Below are 18355 nucleotides of genomic sequence, written 5' to 3'. Positions count from 1 at the left end.
ATTGCACAGGAGAAACCCCCATGGTATGGGGGAGGGCCTCCCAGCTGAGATGATATCTTCCTGGCTATCAGAAAATTCACACTGGAGAAAAGCCTCAAGAACATCTCCAATATGAGAATGCTTTTGTAGAGATCTCAGACCTTAGCAACAGGAAGTTCCTAGTGGAGGGAAACCTAATGAGTGTGAAAGGTCTTCCTGGAGAATTCAAAATTGGAGAACTGATGAAAAGAAATTTCATGAATACATTTAACGTAGGAAGACAATAGAACACACAACTTATTAATGAAAAACTTTATGTCATAAGACACAGTGATAGGAGTTGGCTAGGTTACAAAGGGCTTTGTTCTATCTGACTCTGGAGGCACCATCTCCATTATCTCTGGAGTTTATTGTGAGGGACGTGGGGACATGATCAGACCTGTAATTTAGGAAGATCACTTTAGTGGATGGCTGGAGGATGGTTTGGGATGGAGAGAGACTGAGGCAGGCAGGCTCCTCCATCAGCTATTGCAGCGATCCAGGTGTGCAGTAATGAGGGTTCCCTACCAGGCTGGATGAAGCGGCGGAGAAGGGGGCACCCTGAGGAGATGCTGCAAGGGGAAGTCATCAGCCCACATCGGGTCTGGGGGTGAGGGTGAGGAGTTCGGGGTGACTTCTAGAGTGGGAGCCTCTGGGGCTGGGAAGAGGGGATGTTCCATCACGGTCAAAGCGATCCCGAAACACCGCGAGGGCAGGGCTTGAATCCTGGTCTTCGCCAATCTCACAACAATGCAGAGTGGCCTAAACCATGGTACTTGTAGTGACAGGAAAATGAGGGGCTGCTTTAGGGGAAAGAGCAGCTCTGGCTTTCACCTGCTCAGTTTCCCGTGGGACCCCAGAGGTGTCTGGAAGGCGGTTGGAGATGGAAAGGCCACGAAATCCCCGGGAAGCCACGACGTCCCCCAGTGAAGCCGGGCGGGAGAGCAGAAGTTCCGGACAGAGCCACGTGGGGCTCCCACTAAGGTCCCAGAGCAGGTCTGGAGGAGGATGCAGCGGAGGAGACGGGGATCTGCCGGTAGGAGGGCTAGAGTCGCAGGGAGAGAGTTGGGGCTGGAGGTGATGTCCCCAAGCCTGCCGCTTATCCCGGCCGGGATCCGTGGGCAGGAGATGGCTCCCTCCACCAAGAAACCGAGTCTGGGAAGAAAGCTGAAGGATCCAGGAATGATTCTCATCAGCGCCCCGACCGCTAAACTACATTTCCCAGAAGGCTTTAGCCGTCCGCGGACGCTTCCCTTTACGTCACGTCTGGTCTGCCGCGTTCCCAGACTCCGCTGCCTTCAGCCGCCCCGCGGACAGAGGAGCGCGCTGGGCACCCCAGGTCCGGGTGGGTGGGAACCGGAAGCGGGCGTCGGGTTGGGAGGCGGAGCCGGCGAAGGTAGCAGCAGCAGCAGCAGCAGCAGCAGGAGGATGCAGGAACTTCCCAGGAACTAGAGGAAAAGTTCAAGCGCTGGGCGGAGAGACGGCGCGTGCGCAGTGCTCCTCTGCGCCCATTGGTCGGACCTGGGGGAGCGGCGAAGGCCTCGAGCCAATCGCTTCGCGGCGGACGCGCCCCGCCCTCCCTCGGCATGGGCACCAGCCTGGCTCCTCCCGCCGCTCCCCGGAGGGAAGGCACAAGGGGCACTCTAAGGGGCACCAGCCCGACCCCAGAGGAGAGCAGTGAGGGGCTTGTTAGGCGCCGCGCTGAGCCAGGCGCGCGCTGCGGCAGAGAAGGGCCCGGGCAGTCCCCGGGCTGCGCTCCCGAGGCGCCCGGGGAGGCTCCTGCGCGCGGGAAAAGGGGGGGGGCTGGCCCGAGCAGGAGTGCGGGGGGGCCGTGCCCACGGGCAGAGGGCCCCCCATCCCCCCAAGCACCGAGAGGTCCGGGCGGGAGGCGACGAGGGGCAGCCCTCCCAGAGAGACTCCGGGCCCCGGGCAGAGTCAGACCAGCCGGGGAAGGGGGAAAAGGGGGCTGGGCTGGACACCCTCCTCTGTGCTTCGCAGCCCTTGCCAAGCGCCATTTAAACGGACCCTGGCCCCCGGAGCCTGCCCGAGGGACCTGGGGCTGCCCTTTCTCCCCAAGCCTCTTCCTCGGGAGTGGGCCCCAGGCGCCCCATCTCCAGGGCGCTCAGCCCCTTGTTGTCAGGCTCTCTCCTCCAGGGCCCCCGCCCCCTCCTGAGGGGAGGGCGCTGGCAGCTCCTAGAGCCGCTGCCCCTCCCCCTCCGTCCTCCAGCGCGGCTCCTGGGGTTCCGTTGCATCCTTGGGCATCAGCAGGGAGGCCGGAGAGGGCTTTGGGGGGGGGCTGGGGCTGCTGCTGCTTCTCACACTTCCCTTCTCCTCCTCAGCAACACTCCCCAAGGACCCCTCCGCCCTCGCCCGGGGGATGGGAAGAGCGGGGCCCCAGGCCAGGGAGAGGCCTCCTTGGCTCAGCGGCCAGCCCGGTCCAGTGAGGGTAAGTGCCCCCCCCCCCCCCAGATTCCCCGGCCACAGCCCCTGCTCCAGCCTAGGAGGAATTTTAATTATCGGCTCATTTACTCATTCTCGGGATTCTGTAAGGTCGGGGAGGGCAGGGAGTAGGGAGCAGACCCTGGGGGGCCTCATGGGGTCCGGCAGGTGGCTTTGGGGTTCTAGAACTCCTCAGCCAGCTCTCCTCCCCCGCTCCTCTGTCCTGCACTCAGCCCTCAGCCTCAGTCAGACTCTGGGGGCTCAGTATTGGGCTTTCCCTTTGTGCCAAGCCCCGGGCCAGACTGTGGGCACCTGAGAGGGACCCCTGGGGAAAGGCCCTGGTGGAGGGTGGGGCCCGGATGAGCCTGAAGGCATTTATTAAGTGCTTACTGTGTGCTTGACCTTGATGAGTGCCCTGCAGTATCCTGGGCCCGACGGAACTAGGGACGTGCCCGGCGCAAGCTCCTTACAGATGTGCTCATGTTTGGGGCTCGCAGCCACTCTGTGAGTCAGTGCTCTTAGTCTCACTTTACAGCCGGGGACACTGAGGTCAGCAAGGAGGAAGCGCCTTTCCAGAGTCAACAGCTGGGAGGTGTCACAGGCCGGATTTGAACTCAGTTCTTTCTGACTTCAGGCCCCCTGCTGTGCTCCCTGCTGCCTCTGTGAGGTTCTCCCCAATTCCCCTGAAGTGGGACAGACGGGGCAGAGCTGAGGGCCCAGCCCACACCTGAGGGACACTCATGGGGAGAGGGCCTGGGTGGGGGGAAGGGCAGCAGGAGAGACCAAGTGTCCTGGAAAGTCTTTGAGAGAAGAGTGTCCAGGGGGAATGACCAACAGTGTCCAAGGCCGCAGTGGTCAAGGAGGATGCGGACCGGGAGCAGGCCATCGGGTTTGGTGATCAGCCACCTCTGGAGAGAGCAGTTTGGGTGGAAGGACAAGGTTGAGAGCCCAAGAGAGGGGGCGAGGGGCAAGGGAGCAGCCAGTGTAGACACCTTGGTAAAGGCAGAGAGAGGGAGCAGAGTGGGAGGGATGGGCAGGACAAGCGGCTATTCTGGTTCTATTCCCTGGTTGTCAGCCAGGGCGCCCCGGCCCAAGAAGGCCAGAGACCAGGCTGCCTGCCTCAGTGTCCTCAGCCACAAACGGATCCCAGCTGAGAGAGTGTTTGTAAAGCACCTGGCGCAGTGCCTGGCACTCAGTCCGTGCTCCAGAAATGCTTGCTTCCCTTCCTTGGACCAAAGTGGCTCCCAGCCTCCTAGGAGACGTCCCGGTCCATGGTTTCAGGCCACATTGACCTTCCCCACTTGGGGACCATCCCCCTCTTTCGGCTGCTTTCGGGGCTCAGTCCAGGCTGCTTCCCCAGTAAAGGCTGGCTGTCCCCTCTTCCTTTTTAACACCTGGTGCTGTGGACCATGCTTATGAGGTCAGCAGACCTAGGGCAGCCTTGGCTACGAGGGATGTTGGCCATCCTTCAGGGGCCGGGCTTTGGTGACTGTGCCAGCTGGTGCTGACTGGTTGGCCCTGGCTGGGAGCACTAGCCATCCTGGGATGGGAGCACAGTTGGCCCTGGCCAGGAGCACTGATCATCCTGGGATGGGAGCACGACTGGCCCTGGCCAGGAACACCGATTATCCTGGGATGGGAGCATGGCTGGCCCTGGCTGGGAGCACCATCTGTCCATCCTTGGCAGAGAGCACTGACTGTCCTTATCCAAGAGCACTGGCTGTCCTTGGCCGGAAATACCAGCTCCCCAGCACCCCGGCTCACTTTCCTAGCTGGCCCCAGCAAGGTTCCCTCCTACCCCCTTGCCCACCTCTCCCATCACCACTGGAAGGGGCTGTCGGTCAGTCTGCCAGTGGCTCCCTTCTTCCCCAAGCCCGAATGCCCCTGGCACTTTATCTGTGTGATTTCCCCTTCTGAATGGAAGTTTCTGGGTGTAAGAGACTGAGCTGTTTTTTTCTCATCCCCATTGCATGTTAGCATGGTGCTTAATGCTTTTCCATTCCTGCCCATCACCTTTCCAGATTTGCAGATGGGGAGATTCCGGGTAAATGCAGATTTCTGGTGTTTCAGGAGCCGGTCACCTTTGTGGACGTGGCTGTGGAGTTCACTGCGGAGGAATGGCGAAGCTTAAATCCATCCCAGAAAGAGCTGTACAAGAATGTGATGCTGGAGAACTATGGGAATGTGGTCTCCCTGGGTAAGGGGGGCTGCCCTGCCTGCCTCCTTCTCAATGAAAATTGTGGGGCAGGAATCACCAGCTTGGAGAGAAGCCTCGTCTTTTTGTGACCAGGAGGTTGAACTGGCTCTTAAGGGAACGAGTTTTGCTTGGTATCTCTGAAAACTGGGCGTCTGACTTGTCTGTGAGAGTGTGCGCCCGTCACTCCCTGGCCCTGCGGATCCAGGATTCTACCTTAATGGAGCTCCCAGAGCTGATGTCATCCATAGAAGGTCCCCCTTGACTTAGCAAGGGGTGAGTCAAGAAGAGAGATTAGATTTCTGAGCCCATTCCTTCATGTTTCCCAGCGAGACGACAGAGTGTCTTTGGGAGGTCCAGAGCATTCTCTGGTCTTCCCTCCCCAGACAGATGGGGTACAAGTGACTTCTTTTCTTACCTTTTTATGAGTGGTTTTCTAAAAATGCTCTCCCTTGGAGAGTGCCATCTGCCCCTAGAAGGGCCTGTGGGGATGCAGTGTAGATAGCAGCAAAGGGTTTTCACCCTTTTTGTTGTGGGTTGCTTGCTTGTTTTTCTCTTTCTCATCTTTTTTTCCTTTTTGATCAGATTTTTCTTGTGCAGCGTGATAAATGTGGAAATATGTATAGAAGAACTGCACAAGTTTAACATATATTGGATTACTTGCTGTCTAGGGAAGGGATGGGGGGAGGGAGAAAAATTTGGAACACAAGGTTTTGCAAAGATGAATGTCGAAAACTATCTTTGAATATGTTTTGAAAATAAAAAGCTTATTTTTAAACTAAAATAAGTTATTTAATAAATGTAGTGTTAAAATAATATATATTGTATATATTAATAAGATAAATAAAAATAACAGAAAACCAGTTGTTTAAAATAAAATAAGTTTTAAGAAAATAAAAGTTAATTTGAAAAAGAAAAAAAAATTAAAAATGCTATTATCTCTTACCAAAATACTTCCCTCTGAATCCGAGCTCAATTGAACTCCTATAGGTAACAGGTTTAAATGAAGCCAGGCTTTAAATAAAGACAGTGCATAACCCCCTTTCTGCCTAGAGTAGGAAGGGCTGTCTCTTCATTCAAGGAGGACTCTGATGTGGCTTTTTATTTTTAATTAAAGTTTTTTATCTCTCAAAACATATTCATGGACAATTCAACACATCCTTGCAAAACCTTATGTTCCAATTCCTCCCCCCATTCCCTCATGCCCTCCCCTAGAAGGCAAGTAGTCCAATACATGTTAAACATAGAATATATGTTAAATCCAATATATGCCTACATGTTTATACAATTATGCTGCACAAGAAAAAAAGAGAAGCAAAATAAAATGCAAAAAGAGTGAAAATGCCGCGTTGTGAACTAATGTGGCTTTTTGTTTCCAGCATTTTTCCAGTTTCAATGAGCAGGATTTGCAGTCTCCGACCCAGATGTGATCTCCCGGCTAGAACAAGGGGAAGCGGTTTGAACACTTGGAGGAGACTGCCGAAAGAGTGACTCTCCAGGTGAGTTCATGAAAACGAGGCAACTCTGTCTGCCATTTGTAAACCGTGAGACCAGACGCAGAGCCCCGGCAAGCCCCAAGGTTTCTTCCTCCAGTGCTGATGGCGGCCATCAGCTCTTGTGACCCTCCCCAAAAAGTGATTCCTCAGTCACAGCCCTAGGAGTCACTCTTCTCTGCCATCCTGGCGTGGCCTGATCCTTAGAAGCCATCCTTATGTTTCATCTGCAACAGCTCATTCTTTTTTTAATAATTCTTTTACCATTTAACAGTTTGTAAATGCCCTTTTTGCTTCTGCATCTCCTTCTGATAATTTCTGGGTATTTTGAAGAAAATGTCACTGCTGTTGCTTTAAAAACTATTGTCAGGGAAGCTAGGTAGCACCGTGAATAGAGCACCAGTCCTGAAGTCATGAGGACCTGAGTTCAAATTTGACCTCAGATACTTTCTGGCTGTGTGACCCCGGGCCAGTCACTTAAATCCGATTGCTCAGCAAAAAAAAATATATCTATATCTATATCTATCTATCATCTTCCTGATCCTCCTCTCTTCAACCCAATTCACTCCCTCCATCTCCTTCTACTGCTGGGTCCCTGTGGTCTTCGGGAAGGCCGAGTGCCAAGTTCATCTGACCAGATGTGGTCAGTTATAGTTCACTATAAGACTCAGGTACGTGGCCTCATTTTCCCTTGGCTGTGACTGCTTTCTTTTTGAGAAAGAGAGAGGTCTAGGTTTTCTTTGATAACAGTTTGGGGACATGTAGGAGGAGATGAATTGTGGTCATATAGAAGCACTGACCATATAGTGTCATGTTGCATTTCCAAAAGATGGTCATTCACAATGCTGCCTTCAGCATAATTGACTGTGCTTATTCTTCTATAGCTCTACCAGTGTTTTATATTCTCAACTGTCTTTATTCATCTCATTATTATATACTGACTTTCCTAATGGATGGACAAATGAAACTATATATTCCCCTACCCCCACCCCTAAGGAAGTAGGCAAGTAAAGTTATGAAGCCTGTGAAAAGTACTTAAAAAATGGAAGAGATAGTATTAATCATCCCCTTCCTTATGCTTTCTTTCAGGTAATAAAAGAGTTATTCAGACCCAGAAAGTTTGTACTTCAGAGAAAGGTTATCAGTGTAATGATTGTGGGATGACTTTTCCAGAGTACAAACAACTGGCCCAACATCAGAAAATCTGCGCCGGAAGAAAACTTTATGAATGTCATGACTGTGGAAAGTCCTTCCTGGGAAAGTCTAAATTTATTGTGCATCATCGAATTCATACTGGAGAAAAACCTTTTGGATGGGATAAATGTGGGAAGGTCTTCTGCCAGAACTCACAACTTATTCGACATCTGAGAATTCATACTGGAGAGAAACCTTATGAATGTATTAAATGTGGGAAGGGCTTCACCAGAACTCTGACCTTATTCGACATCATAAAATTCATATTGGAGAAGAGAGTTATAAATGTAAGGAGTGTGAGAAGACTTTCCTTGAGAGCTCAGCACTTGTTCGACATCAAAGAATTCATAAAAGAAAAAAGCTTTATGAATCCAATGAACATGAGAAGTTCTTCCATGAGTGTAAAAAGTTTGCTGAATCTCAAAGAGTCCATACAGGAGAAAAATCTTCTGACTATATGGACAAAGAATTCACTCTAAAAATACAACATCAGAAAATTCATATTAGAGGGAACCTTTGTAAATGGAATAAGAGTAGGAAGACCTGTGATAGCTCAAAATTCCCTGTATGTCAGAGAATTCAATCTATAGATAAATCTTATGAATGTAATAAATGTGAAAAGGTCTTCCACCAGAGGTCACATCTTACTCATCATCAGAAAATTCATGTTGGAGATAGACCTTTTGAATGTTGTGAATGTGGGATGGCCTTCTGCCACAACTCGCAGCTTTGCCGGCACCAGAGAATCCACACGGGAGAGAAGCCGTACGAGTGCACAGAGTGTGGAAAGGCCTTCAGTCGGAACTCGCAGCTCTCCCGACATCGGAAGATCCATACAGGGGAGAAGCCGCACGAGTGCGACGAGTGTGGGAAGGCCTTCCGGGAGAGCAAGCAGCTCACTCGGCACCAGAGGACCCACACTGGGGAGAAGCCCTATGGGTGTGGTGAATGTGGGAAGAGCTTCAGCAGGAGCACGGGACTCGCCGAGCACCAGAGGATCCACACCGGGGAGAAGCCCTACGAATGTAGGGAGTGCAGGAAGGCCTTCCTGGAGAGCAAGCAGCTCACTCGGCATCAGCGGATCCACACCGAGGAGAAGCCCTACGGGTGCGATGAGTGCGGGAAGGCCTTCCGCTGGAGGACGGAGCTTACTTCCCATCGAAGGATCCACACCGGAGAGAAGCCTTACGAGTGCAAGGAGTGTGGGAAGACTTTCCGCTGGGTCACGGGGCTGACTTCCCACCACAGGATCCACACGGGAGAAAAGCCCTACAAGTGCAGCATCTGTGGTAAGGCTTTCCGATGGAGAACGGTTCTGACTTCCCACCACAGGATCCACACGAGAGAGAAGCCATTTGAGTGTGGTGAATGCGGAAAAGCTTTCCGCCTGAGCAAACATTTTATTCAGCATCAGAGAATCCACAGTGAAGCCTTTTGAATGGCAACGCCTCATAAAGCTGATGAACGTGAAGATTTCTGCTGGGACATCCTCTGAAACATGGAGAATTCGGGCTTTTTGGGTAAAGAGATCCCCACTCTGTGCCCCACGTCAGCTGGTTGGGTGCTTTTTTCCCAGCTCCTTAGACACCTGCCCACCCCCACCCTATCACCTGCACTGCTGATGGGCACTTGCTTCCTCAAAACCGCTCCTCGGCCATCTTCAGAAACGTCATCCTTGCTCTTCCCCTTTCCTTCTGACAGAGAGGAAGAAGTGTTCTTTGTCTTTGCTGACGTCAAATTGCCTGCCCCATCTGAGGCCCTTCTTTCTCTCTGAGGGCCTTCTTCCAGGGGTCATGGAGGTCATGTGTGTGTCTGTCTGTCTCCATCCCTGTCTCCCCCTCTGTCTGTCTCCCACCTCCTCCCACCTGCCTTGATCAGCCAGAATGAGCTCCTTCAAGCCTGGTTTCTTTCTCCACCCTTTACTGAAGTTCCTTTAGCAGAGTCTTTTGTGAGATTCTTATGACTCAGTGCTTTGACTTGTGATGGGAGGGGTTCCTTATCCTCCTGTGCCCTTTGACATTGTTGCCCACTCCCTTGCTCTAGGTAAATGCTCTCGCTTCCCCTCCTAGCCCACTTTCCTTCTCCCATGCTGGTAGCCATTCCCTCTCGGTCACTTCCTGGTTCCCGGTGTTATGCACACCCCCTAAAGATTGGTGTCCCCCAGAAATCTACCCTTAGTCCTCTATTCCAGTTACTCTCTATTTTGGAAATCCCATTCACTATTTTAGATCAAAGATTAAGAAAAAATTCATGATTTGCAGGAGTTTGGAGAAGGGACAAGGTGGCTGATGGTAGCAGCCAGGAAAACTCAAGGAATGGGACCACTCTGTATTTTTAGGGACATTTACCAGGTTTATGCCTAGGAACCCACTGAGCCTCTAGTGAGTGTTTAACAATTGTCGGGGACTGGGTTTGGTGCTGGAGATACCAAAACACCTCTTCTCTTTCACCTTTCACATCCTGTCCCTGCCATTGCCCTAGACTGGGCCCTCCTCCCTCATGGAGGGGAGGGGGGAGATTCTGCTGAGTAGTTGTTTCCTTCCTGGCCTCCCTCCATCTTTCCCCTCCAGTCTGTGCCTCATACTCTGCTGGTCTAATCTTCCTTAAGCATAGATCCAAATTCGAGACTTTTTTTTTTATTAAAGCTGTTTATTTTTAAAACATATGCATAGTTTTCAATATCCACCCTTGCAAAACCTTGTGTTCCAAATTTTTTTCTTCCTCTCTTCTCAATATGTGTCATGAAAATGTCATGAAAAAATGAAATGTGTCAGAAAAAATGAAAAAAAGAAAGCAAAATGCAAGCAAATAACAATAAAAAAGATGAAAATGCTATGTTGTGATGCATATTCAGTCCCCTCAGGCCCCTCTCTGGGTGCAGAGGGCTCTCTCCATCACAAGACCTTTGCAACTGGCCTGAATCACCTGGCAATTGGAAAGAGCCACGTCCATCAGAATTGATTGTCATATAACCTTGTTGCCATGTACAATGATCTGGTTCTGCTCATTTCACTCAGCATTATCCCTGTAAGTCTCTCCAGCCCTCTCTGACATCATCCTGCTGGTCATTTCTTATAGAAATAATATCCCATAGCATCCATATGCCATCATTTATTCAGCCATTCTCCAACGGATGGGCATCCATTCATTTTCCTGTTTCTTGCCACTACAAAGAGGGCTGCCACAAACATGTTTGGACACCCGGGGCCCTTTCTCTCCTTTAAGATCTATTTGGGATATAACCACAGTAGAAGCACTGCTGGGTCAAAGGGCATGCACAGCGTGATAGCCCTTTGAGCAGAGTTCCAAACTGTTCTCCAGAATGACTGGATGTATTCACAACTCTACCAACGATGTATCAGTGTCCCAGTTTTCCACATCCCCTCCAACATTTATCTATAAATTTGAGACACTTTCTCATCCCTTTTTACAGACCAATCCTCATAGTCCTTTGGCCTCAAAGCTGTTCCCAAACCTCACCGCCAGCCTCGTCTCAGACCCTGACATCCAGTAACCCAAGACCCCTCGTTGGTCCCCAGAGACCCCTTTGGTGCCTGGCCCCTACCTTCACACTTGTGGATCTTGGGACTGGAACTCCCTTCCCCAACATCTCCACGTGGCTTTAAGAGTCTGTGAGACTCGGATGTCATCCTCAGCCCTTGGATCTCACTGTGCCGTGGGTTGTTTCTGTGCAGCATCCACAGCTCCTGTTTCTCTGTGGGAACTGAGTGTGGGCACTAACTACATAGAATAAAAAGTACTTGGTAGTTATGTGCCAAGCACTGTGCTAAGCCCCAGGGTTACAAAGAAAGTCAGAAACGGGGCCCCAGCCCTCAAGAACCTCATGATCTGGACTCCCCAGAAGCTTGTTCCTTGCGAGCATCATGGCATTTGCAGTGTTAGGAAAGCCCAGGAAAGGGGCTCCCCTTTTCTAGGGTCTCACCGTCAGGGGAGCATGGAGTGTCGCCTCTAGGGTGAGGGCTGCTCATCGGCCTGGTGCTCAACTCTCACCTGTGGCGTTTGCAGGATGGTCACATCCCAAGAAAACCGTCCTGGCTGGTGGCTACATCATGTGGTGATAGATGGGCCTCGAGCCCACTGGGGAGCCCACATCCTGCAGGTGGGATCAGCATGTCTCAGGGGCCCGGAGGTGGCTGAAGTGGGCGCAGTGGGGTGCTCGGACATCACAGAGGCCAAGGTCATTCACCTCATCCTGGGCCGGCACTGGCCGTCCTGATGTCTGGCCATTGGACCTTGCCCTGCCCCTCTCCCAAGACTCATCCCTCTGCTTGAGTCCATGAGCTTCCCCTGCCACCATCTTAACTTCTTCCATCCTTCACCTGGCCCTCCTGCTACTCGGGCTGCCCTCCCTCCTCTCACAGTCACTCCTGAAAAGCAGCCATCCCCACTCACTGCCTCCCCTCGGACCCCCTCCTCAAGCCTTGGGTGTCCATCCCTCTTTCAAGTGAGGTTCTTCTTCCCCGATGGTTACCCTCATGGCTTTGCTCCCACCCCCCATCCCCTCACACTGGCTCCCTCCTGGGTCTGCATGGCTGCCCTCCCCGGCTCCCAGGGTCTGGTCTCCCCTTTGCTGACTCGGCACTTTGAGCCCACTCAGGGAGCAGGGCCCCCCCAAATCTTTCCCCCTCCCTCCAGTAGCCGGCTCCTCCATGAGCTCCCAGGGATCCTCGGGTCATCTGTCCGTATTGAGCGCCGCTTGCTAAGATTCCTCCACTCAAGTGTCCTGTAGGTGTCCCAGGTGTCTAGACCAGACCTGACCCCCCAAACCCACCTGTCAAACCCCACATAAGGATTGAATCCTCACTTCCTTCTCCTTAAACATAGCCTTCCAGTTCTGCCGGCACAATGCCCCAGACTTCAGGCCTTCTGAGGCACAACAGAGCGGTGCGGCACAACATAGCGATGCGGCACGCCAGACTGGGACCCCTGCACCCAGGAGCCCCAGGAAGAGCGGTGCCCCGGGATGGACAGCCACCACTGGGGATGCTGCCCTCAGGGAGCGTCCCAGTCAGCATTGGCCCCCAGGCAGATTGCCCACAGGCCGGTATACTGAGGAGCCTGGAAACCCTGCCCTCCTCGCCCCCTCAGATCACCGACCTTGCCCTTCATCTGGAGCTGGAGCCCAGCAAGCACTTCCCTGGGCCCCTTCCCCACCAGCAGCTACTGAAAAGGTCCCATGACCAAAGTCCTTGGAACAAATGGGTCGGCGGCAGAAATGGGCAGAAATCAGTGAAGATGATGCTAAGAAAGGCCCGTGGCCAGAGTCTGCCCTGCTGCCAGACCCCAAGGACGCGGGACCTCCGTCTGGCCGAGACCTTCCCCGTGCCTCCTTTCCTCCCCCTTAGAATGTGAGCTTCGACAAGGCAGGAACGGGCCCCAGAGTGATCCCAGAATGAAAGCTTTTTCATCATTCATCTCTCTCCTCCCCCCCCCCCCCTTCCCCTGCAGCCCCAACCCGGCTCAGGAACCCCCCCCCCCATTGCACTCCCCCTCACTCCTTTCCGGGCTCCCATCTCCAGGGCTGCCAAAAGTATCTTCCCAAAGCAGTCTGGCCGCGGTGCCCCCTCAGTGCCCCCCAGTTACAGGGGAACAACAGCTGCCTTCAAGGCCTTTCCCACTGTGCTCTAGCCTGGGGTGAGGCTGGTTCCATAGTCTCTCCTTTGGGGACTTCCCAGCCATTCTGAGGTCCTGGTTCTCGGCCTTCTGTGCCTTTGCCCTGGCTTGGAATGCCCCCAGCCTCGCCTTTATGAAGCCCCAGATCTCCCCAAGATCAACTGGTGGCCCCAGGGCCGGGGTTCCCCGAGGCCCTCTGGTGACTGGTCCCAAGTCCTTGTGGGCAGGAAGCTCTCGATGGCGACTTGGTGGGAGGTGGGGGAGGGGAGAAGGCGATGGCTCAGCTGCAGGAGTTATTCCCCCATCCTGCAGGGGGGCGGGGGGGGGGGTGTTCACGTGGCCCTGTCTCTTTCTCAAGGACTCCAGGGCTGGGGCTCCCCTTGATTTTCAGGGAGATCTCCCTCTTCAGAGAGCAGTACCCAGAGGTTTTTTGGGCTGGATCCTTCCTGAGCCCCGAGCAGCCCTGAGTGGGGCGAAAGCTGCTTCCACTTCCGGACAGTTGAAGGGACACAGTCCCAGGGGGGGAGTCCCGGAGAGAAGGTTCACCTCGCCCCCCCAGCAGCTGTGCAGACCCCTGGCAGGACATGGGGGGCACAAGGTAGGCCTGAGGGAGGCACCCTGCGCTATCCCCGTAGCGTTTGCATGGTGGAAGAGCAGAGAGGAATTGGGACCATGCTGGCCCCCAGACACTCCCACGGATCTCTCGGTTTGGAAGCCCTTCTCTCATAGAGATTGCAGCTTCTCGGTGCGGTCCTAACTCGTGGCCTCCCATGGCTTCTCTGGCAGCGCCCTCAGTGTGCTGGAGGCCTTGATTAGCCGAGGACAATCCCCCTGTCTCAGGTCTTGGTGGACCTCCAGCTGCCTCTGGTCTTCTCAGAGAAGGGGGAGCCGGGGAAGAGTACTTATGTTGCACTTACTGAGAACTGGGCACTGTCCTAAGCCCCTAATGTCACCCCATTTGTTCCTCCCAAGACTCCTGCAATGCCGGGACTGCCCCCCCCCCCAATAACTGAGGTGGTCACAGACCTAGGAAGTGCCCAAAGACTCCTGACGTCAGCCCGGGCCAGTGATCCCAGCTGACAGTCAGCAAGCCTTAGAAGCCCACCGCCAGGCGCTGTGCTGGGCAAAGGCGAACGGCCCCTGCCCTCCAGGAGCTCCGGGAAGGGCTTGGAAGGGCACATCTTGGGTCCGAGGGTGCTGGCCACATAGACCTGACCAGTCTGTGTCTGTCATGGAGCCGGACTCTAGGACTGGGCCTCCCTGACACCCAGGGACACAACAATGTCAGCGTGAGACCACCAGCGGCGTTGGGGTGGGGGGGTGGGGAAGGGGAAAGGAAGGAGAGGCCCGGAAAACCCTGACCGGGGCCCTTGTGCCAACTCTGGTCCCAGAGCTCTCCTCCTGCGGAGGTCATCCTGCGAGGGACCCCTGCCTCCCCTCTTCCTAGCTCTCTGCAGCCCTCACTTCCAGCCCCATCCCCCAGCTGAAAGTGCCCTCCCCAGGCCTCAGACACCTTGAAGCCACCACCTTCAGTCTATTTTTCTGCAGCTCCTGATCTTCCTTTGCCCCGCCCCCCACGACTTCCCTTGGTGATGTCCCACCGATTCAATGATTACCTCGATGTGGATGATTCTCTGATCTACTTCCCCAGTCCGGCCTTCTCCCCTCCAGTCTCCAATCTCCAGCCGCCTATCAGACATTTGGACCTCTCTGACTTTCCTCCAAACCCTCATCATTCCTTCCAATCTCTCCATCACCATTGAGGGCACCAACATCCCCCCCAGACTCCCATGGTAGAAACCCGGTGCTCATCTATCATCCTCCTTCCACTTTCTCCGCTTCCTCCAATGGGCGCTCCGTAGTGCAGACCACCGCCTCGCACCAGGACCACGGCCGCTGCTGGGCCGACCTGTCTCAGGCTCACCCCTCCCCATCCTCTCTTCACTGAACTTCAACTTCGTCTGCTTCAAGCATAGATCTGGCCACGCGGCCCTCTTTCCCCCATTCAATGAGTCCCAGTGGCTCCCTATGACCCACAGGATCAGAGAGAAAATTTGGCCTCCGGCCTTATTCCTCCTACTCGCCCCATGAGTTCTGTGAGCCCGAGATCGCCAGAGCCCCCTGCCTAGAACGTTTTCCTGCACAACACGACAAATGTGGAAGTAAGATTAAAAGAATTGCCCACATTTCATCCATATTTGATTATTGCTGTTTGGGGGAGGGAGGAGGTGAGGGAGAAAGGGAGAAAAATTCGGAACACAAAGTTTTACAAAAGTGAATGTTGAAAACTATCTTTGAAAAAATAACAAACTACTGAAAATTTTTAAAAGAATTATCAGTGCAAAATCTATTATGTTTCAGGTGAAGTAAAAAAAAAGCAGGGGTAGCCATTCTGATCTCAGATCAAGCAAAGCAAAAATTGATCTGATTAAAAGAGATAAGGAAGGGCACTATATAGCTAAAGGGTGGCATAGATAATGTAGCAATATCAATATTAAACAAATACGCACCAAGTGGTATAGCATCTAAATTATTAAAGGAGAAATTAAGAGAGCTGCAAAAAGAAATGGACAGCAAAACTATAATAGTGGGAGATTTCAACCTTGCCCTCTCAGAAGTAGAAAAATCAAACCACAAAATGAAAAAAAAAGAGATTAAAGAGGTAAATAGAGTACTAGAAAAATTAGATATGATAGATCTTTGGAGAAAACTGAATGGAGACAGAAAAGAGTACACTTTCTTCTCAGCAGTTCATGGAACCTATACAAAAATTGACCATATAATAGGACATAAAGACCTCAAATTCAAATGCAGAAAGGCAGAAATAGTAAAGGCATCCTTTTCAGATCATGATGCAATCAAAACTACATTCAATAAAAAACCAGGGGAAAATAGACCAAAAAGTAATTGGAAAACTCTATCTCATCCTAAAGAATGAATGGGTGAAACAGCAAATTATAGACACAATCAATAATTTCATCCAAGAGAATGACAATAATGAGACAACATACCAAAGTATGTAGGATGCAGCCTAATTTTATTTTATAATGGGAAATTATATATCTCTAGATGCTTACTTGCATAAAATAGAGAAAGAGAAGATCAATGAATTGGGCTTGCAAGTAAAAAAGCTAGGAAAAAAACAAATTAAAAACTTCCAATTAAATACCAAACTTGGAATTCTAAAAAGGAAAGATTAATAAAACTGAAAATAAAAAAACTATTGAATTAATAAATAAAACTGAGTTGGTTTTATGAAAAAAACAACAAAATAAATAAATCTTTAGTTAATTTGATTAGAAAAAAGAAAGAGGAAAATCAGATTGTTAGTCTCAAAAATGAAAAGGGAGAACTTTAAAATGAAGAGGAAATTAGAGCAATAATTAGAATGTATTTTGCCCAACTTTATGCCAATAAATTTAATAACCTAAGCGAAATGGAGGAATACCTACAAAAGTAGAGATTGCCCAGATGAACAGAAGAGGAAATAAATTACTTAAATACTCCCATTTTAGAAAAAAAAAATAGAAGAAGCTATTAATCAATTCCCTAAGAAAAAAATCCCCAGGACCAGATGGATTTATATGTGAATTCTCCCAAACATTTAAAGAACAATTAACTCCAATACTATATAAACTATTAGACAAAAATAGGGAATGAAGGACTCCTACCTAATTCCTTGAAAGGAATAAATAACAAAGTCATGGTATTGATACCTAAACCAGTAAGATGAAAACAGAGAAAGAAAATGATAGACCAATCTCCCTCATGAGATGATGCAAAAATCTTAAATAAAATATTAGCAAAATGCTTATAGAAAATCATCCCCAGGATAATACACCATGACCAAGTAGGATTTATACCAGGAATGCAGGGCTGCTTCAATATTAGGAAAACTATTAGCATAATTGACTATATCAATAACCAAATTAACAAAAACCATATGATTATCTTAATAGATGCAGAAAAACCATTTGATAAAATCCAACAGCCATTCCTATTAAAAACACTAGAAAGTATAGGAATAAATGGACTTATCCTTGAAACAATCTGTAGCATCTATTTAAAACAATCAGCAAGTATCATATGTAATGGGGATAAACTGAAACCATTCCTAATAAGATAGGGGTGAAACAAGGTTGCCCACTATTACCATTATTATTCAATATTGTATTAGAAATGCTAGCTTTGGCAATAAGAGAAAAAAAAGAGATTAAAGGAATCAGAGTAGGTAATGAGGAAACCAAATTATCACTCTTTTCAGGGCCCTATTTTTCTAGGGCTAGATGTCCAGTCATTCAAGAACAACTATATCAAAGAATAATTCCATTAATTGATATGGGATGCATGAGCTAAACTAGGCAATATGTCAGCAGGATCACAAGTTGGGTGAAGCAAAGAATATCTCCATATAAGATAAACAGGTCTCGCCTTAATTTGGGCAGGAGGAAATGGTACAGGCTATCACAGTCAGTGACCTAAGTGGCTATAAGATGGTCATCTGCTCCTATTAGACAAGTGATTTTTGTGGAGGCACAAAACTATTCTGGGGGACTTTCCATGTAGACACTTTTGCCAAATTAGGCTCAATCATCATCACAAGGCAAAGCAAGGATGGGGATGGGGGTAGGTCTTTAGTTAACTTCCTGTCGGTAAGCAAGTGAACTTAGAATCTATAGTTCACAGCTCTGGAGTCTTACATACTGAATTTTGATGTGATTCTAATACTGGTTGTAATATAGAATGGGTCCAAATTATTTCAGCTCAGAGTTTTTCTTTCAATTAAAAGAGATCAGTAATGACTAAATTTTTTGGCATTCATGAGAAAGGAAGACTGAACTTTTGAATTCATAAGGTTCTTCATTCAGAAACAGAGAAAAGGTTTTAAGTGGCTACATAAAATTCACAACAGATTTATAGAAAAGACCATAAAATGTTGGCATTGATTCATTTTTCAATTGTGTCTCACTCTCTGAGTGAGACCCATTTAGGGTTTTCTTTACAGAAATACTGGAAGGGTTTGCTATTTCCTCCACTTTATTTTACAGATGAGCAAAGTGGAGCAAACAGAATTAAGTGATTTCCCACACAGCTAGTAAGTGTCTGAGGCCACAAAGAGGAATGACTCCAGGCTCACTTCACTATCCACCACACCACCTAGCTTCCTCATTGAATATAAACTACTTAATACTTACATTTTTTTTTTCAGTACTTTTAATAGAAACCCTACAATGTATAGGAGGAATAGCAGAATATATTTTCACATAATAAGATCTCAATTAAACTAAAAACTAGTATTAAATGCACTGGAGAAACCTAAAAGTTTTCTCAATACAGGAATAAACAAGGATATCTCTTTTTTCAGCTATAATTTGACAATATT

At 50.0% G+C, this 18355-nt stretch overlaps 2 protein-coding genes across 6 annotated transcripts in view; both read left to right on the top strand.

The window, feature by feature from the left end:
- Positions 1-18355, top strand: part of LOC111719283 (zinc finger protein 345) — a 369988-nt gene that overhangs the window by 211545 nt on the left and 140088 nt on the right. The gene's annotated exons all lie outside the window — the stretch shown is intronic.
- On the top strand, positions 1294-10109 carry LOC111719286 (zinc finger protein OZF-like). 5 transcript variants are annotated; one of them, XM_031959658.1, is made up of 5 exons: positions 1294-1357; positions 2358-2464; positions 4528-4927; positions 6031-6150; positions 7234-10109. In XM_031959658.1, exon 5 carries the CDS (start codon positions 7550-7552, stop codon positions 8774-8776), a length of 1227 nt encoding a protein of 408 aa, XP_031815518.1. In that variant the 5' UTR covers positions 1294-1357; positions 2358-2464; positions 4528-4927; positions 6031-6150; positions 7234-7549; the 3' UTR covers positions 8777-10109. The 5 variants fall into 5 exon arrangements, with proteins under 5 accessions (XP_031815518.1, XP_031815471.1, XP_031815565.1 ...); XM_031959611.1 differs by lacking the exon at positions 1294-1357 and adding an exon at positions 1371-1893; XM_031959705.1 differs by lacking the exon at positions 1294-1357 and having other exon boundaries at positions 1371-2464; positions 4528-4654.

The sequence above is a fragment of the Sarcophilus harrisii genome, chromosome 1, assembly GCF_902635505.1.
Source record: "Sarcophilus harrisii chromosome 1, mSarHar1.11, whole genome shotgun sequence".
Lineage (NCBI taxonomy): Eukaryota > Metazoa > Chordata > Mammalia > Dasyuromorphia > Dasyuridae > Sarcophilus > Sarcophilus harrisii.
This window is presented reverse-complemented; position numbering and strand designations above follow the sequence as displayed.

Coding starts and splice junctions, on each gene's coding strand:
- LOC111719286 (XM_031959658.1), top strand. CDS start 7,550: ATGTGGGAAGGGCTTCACCAGAACTCTGACCTTATTCGACATCATAAA.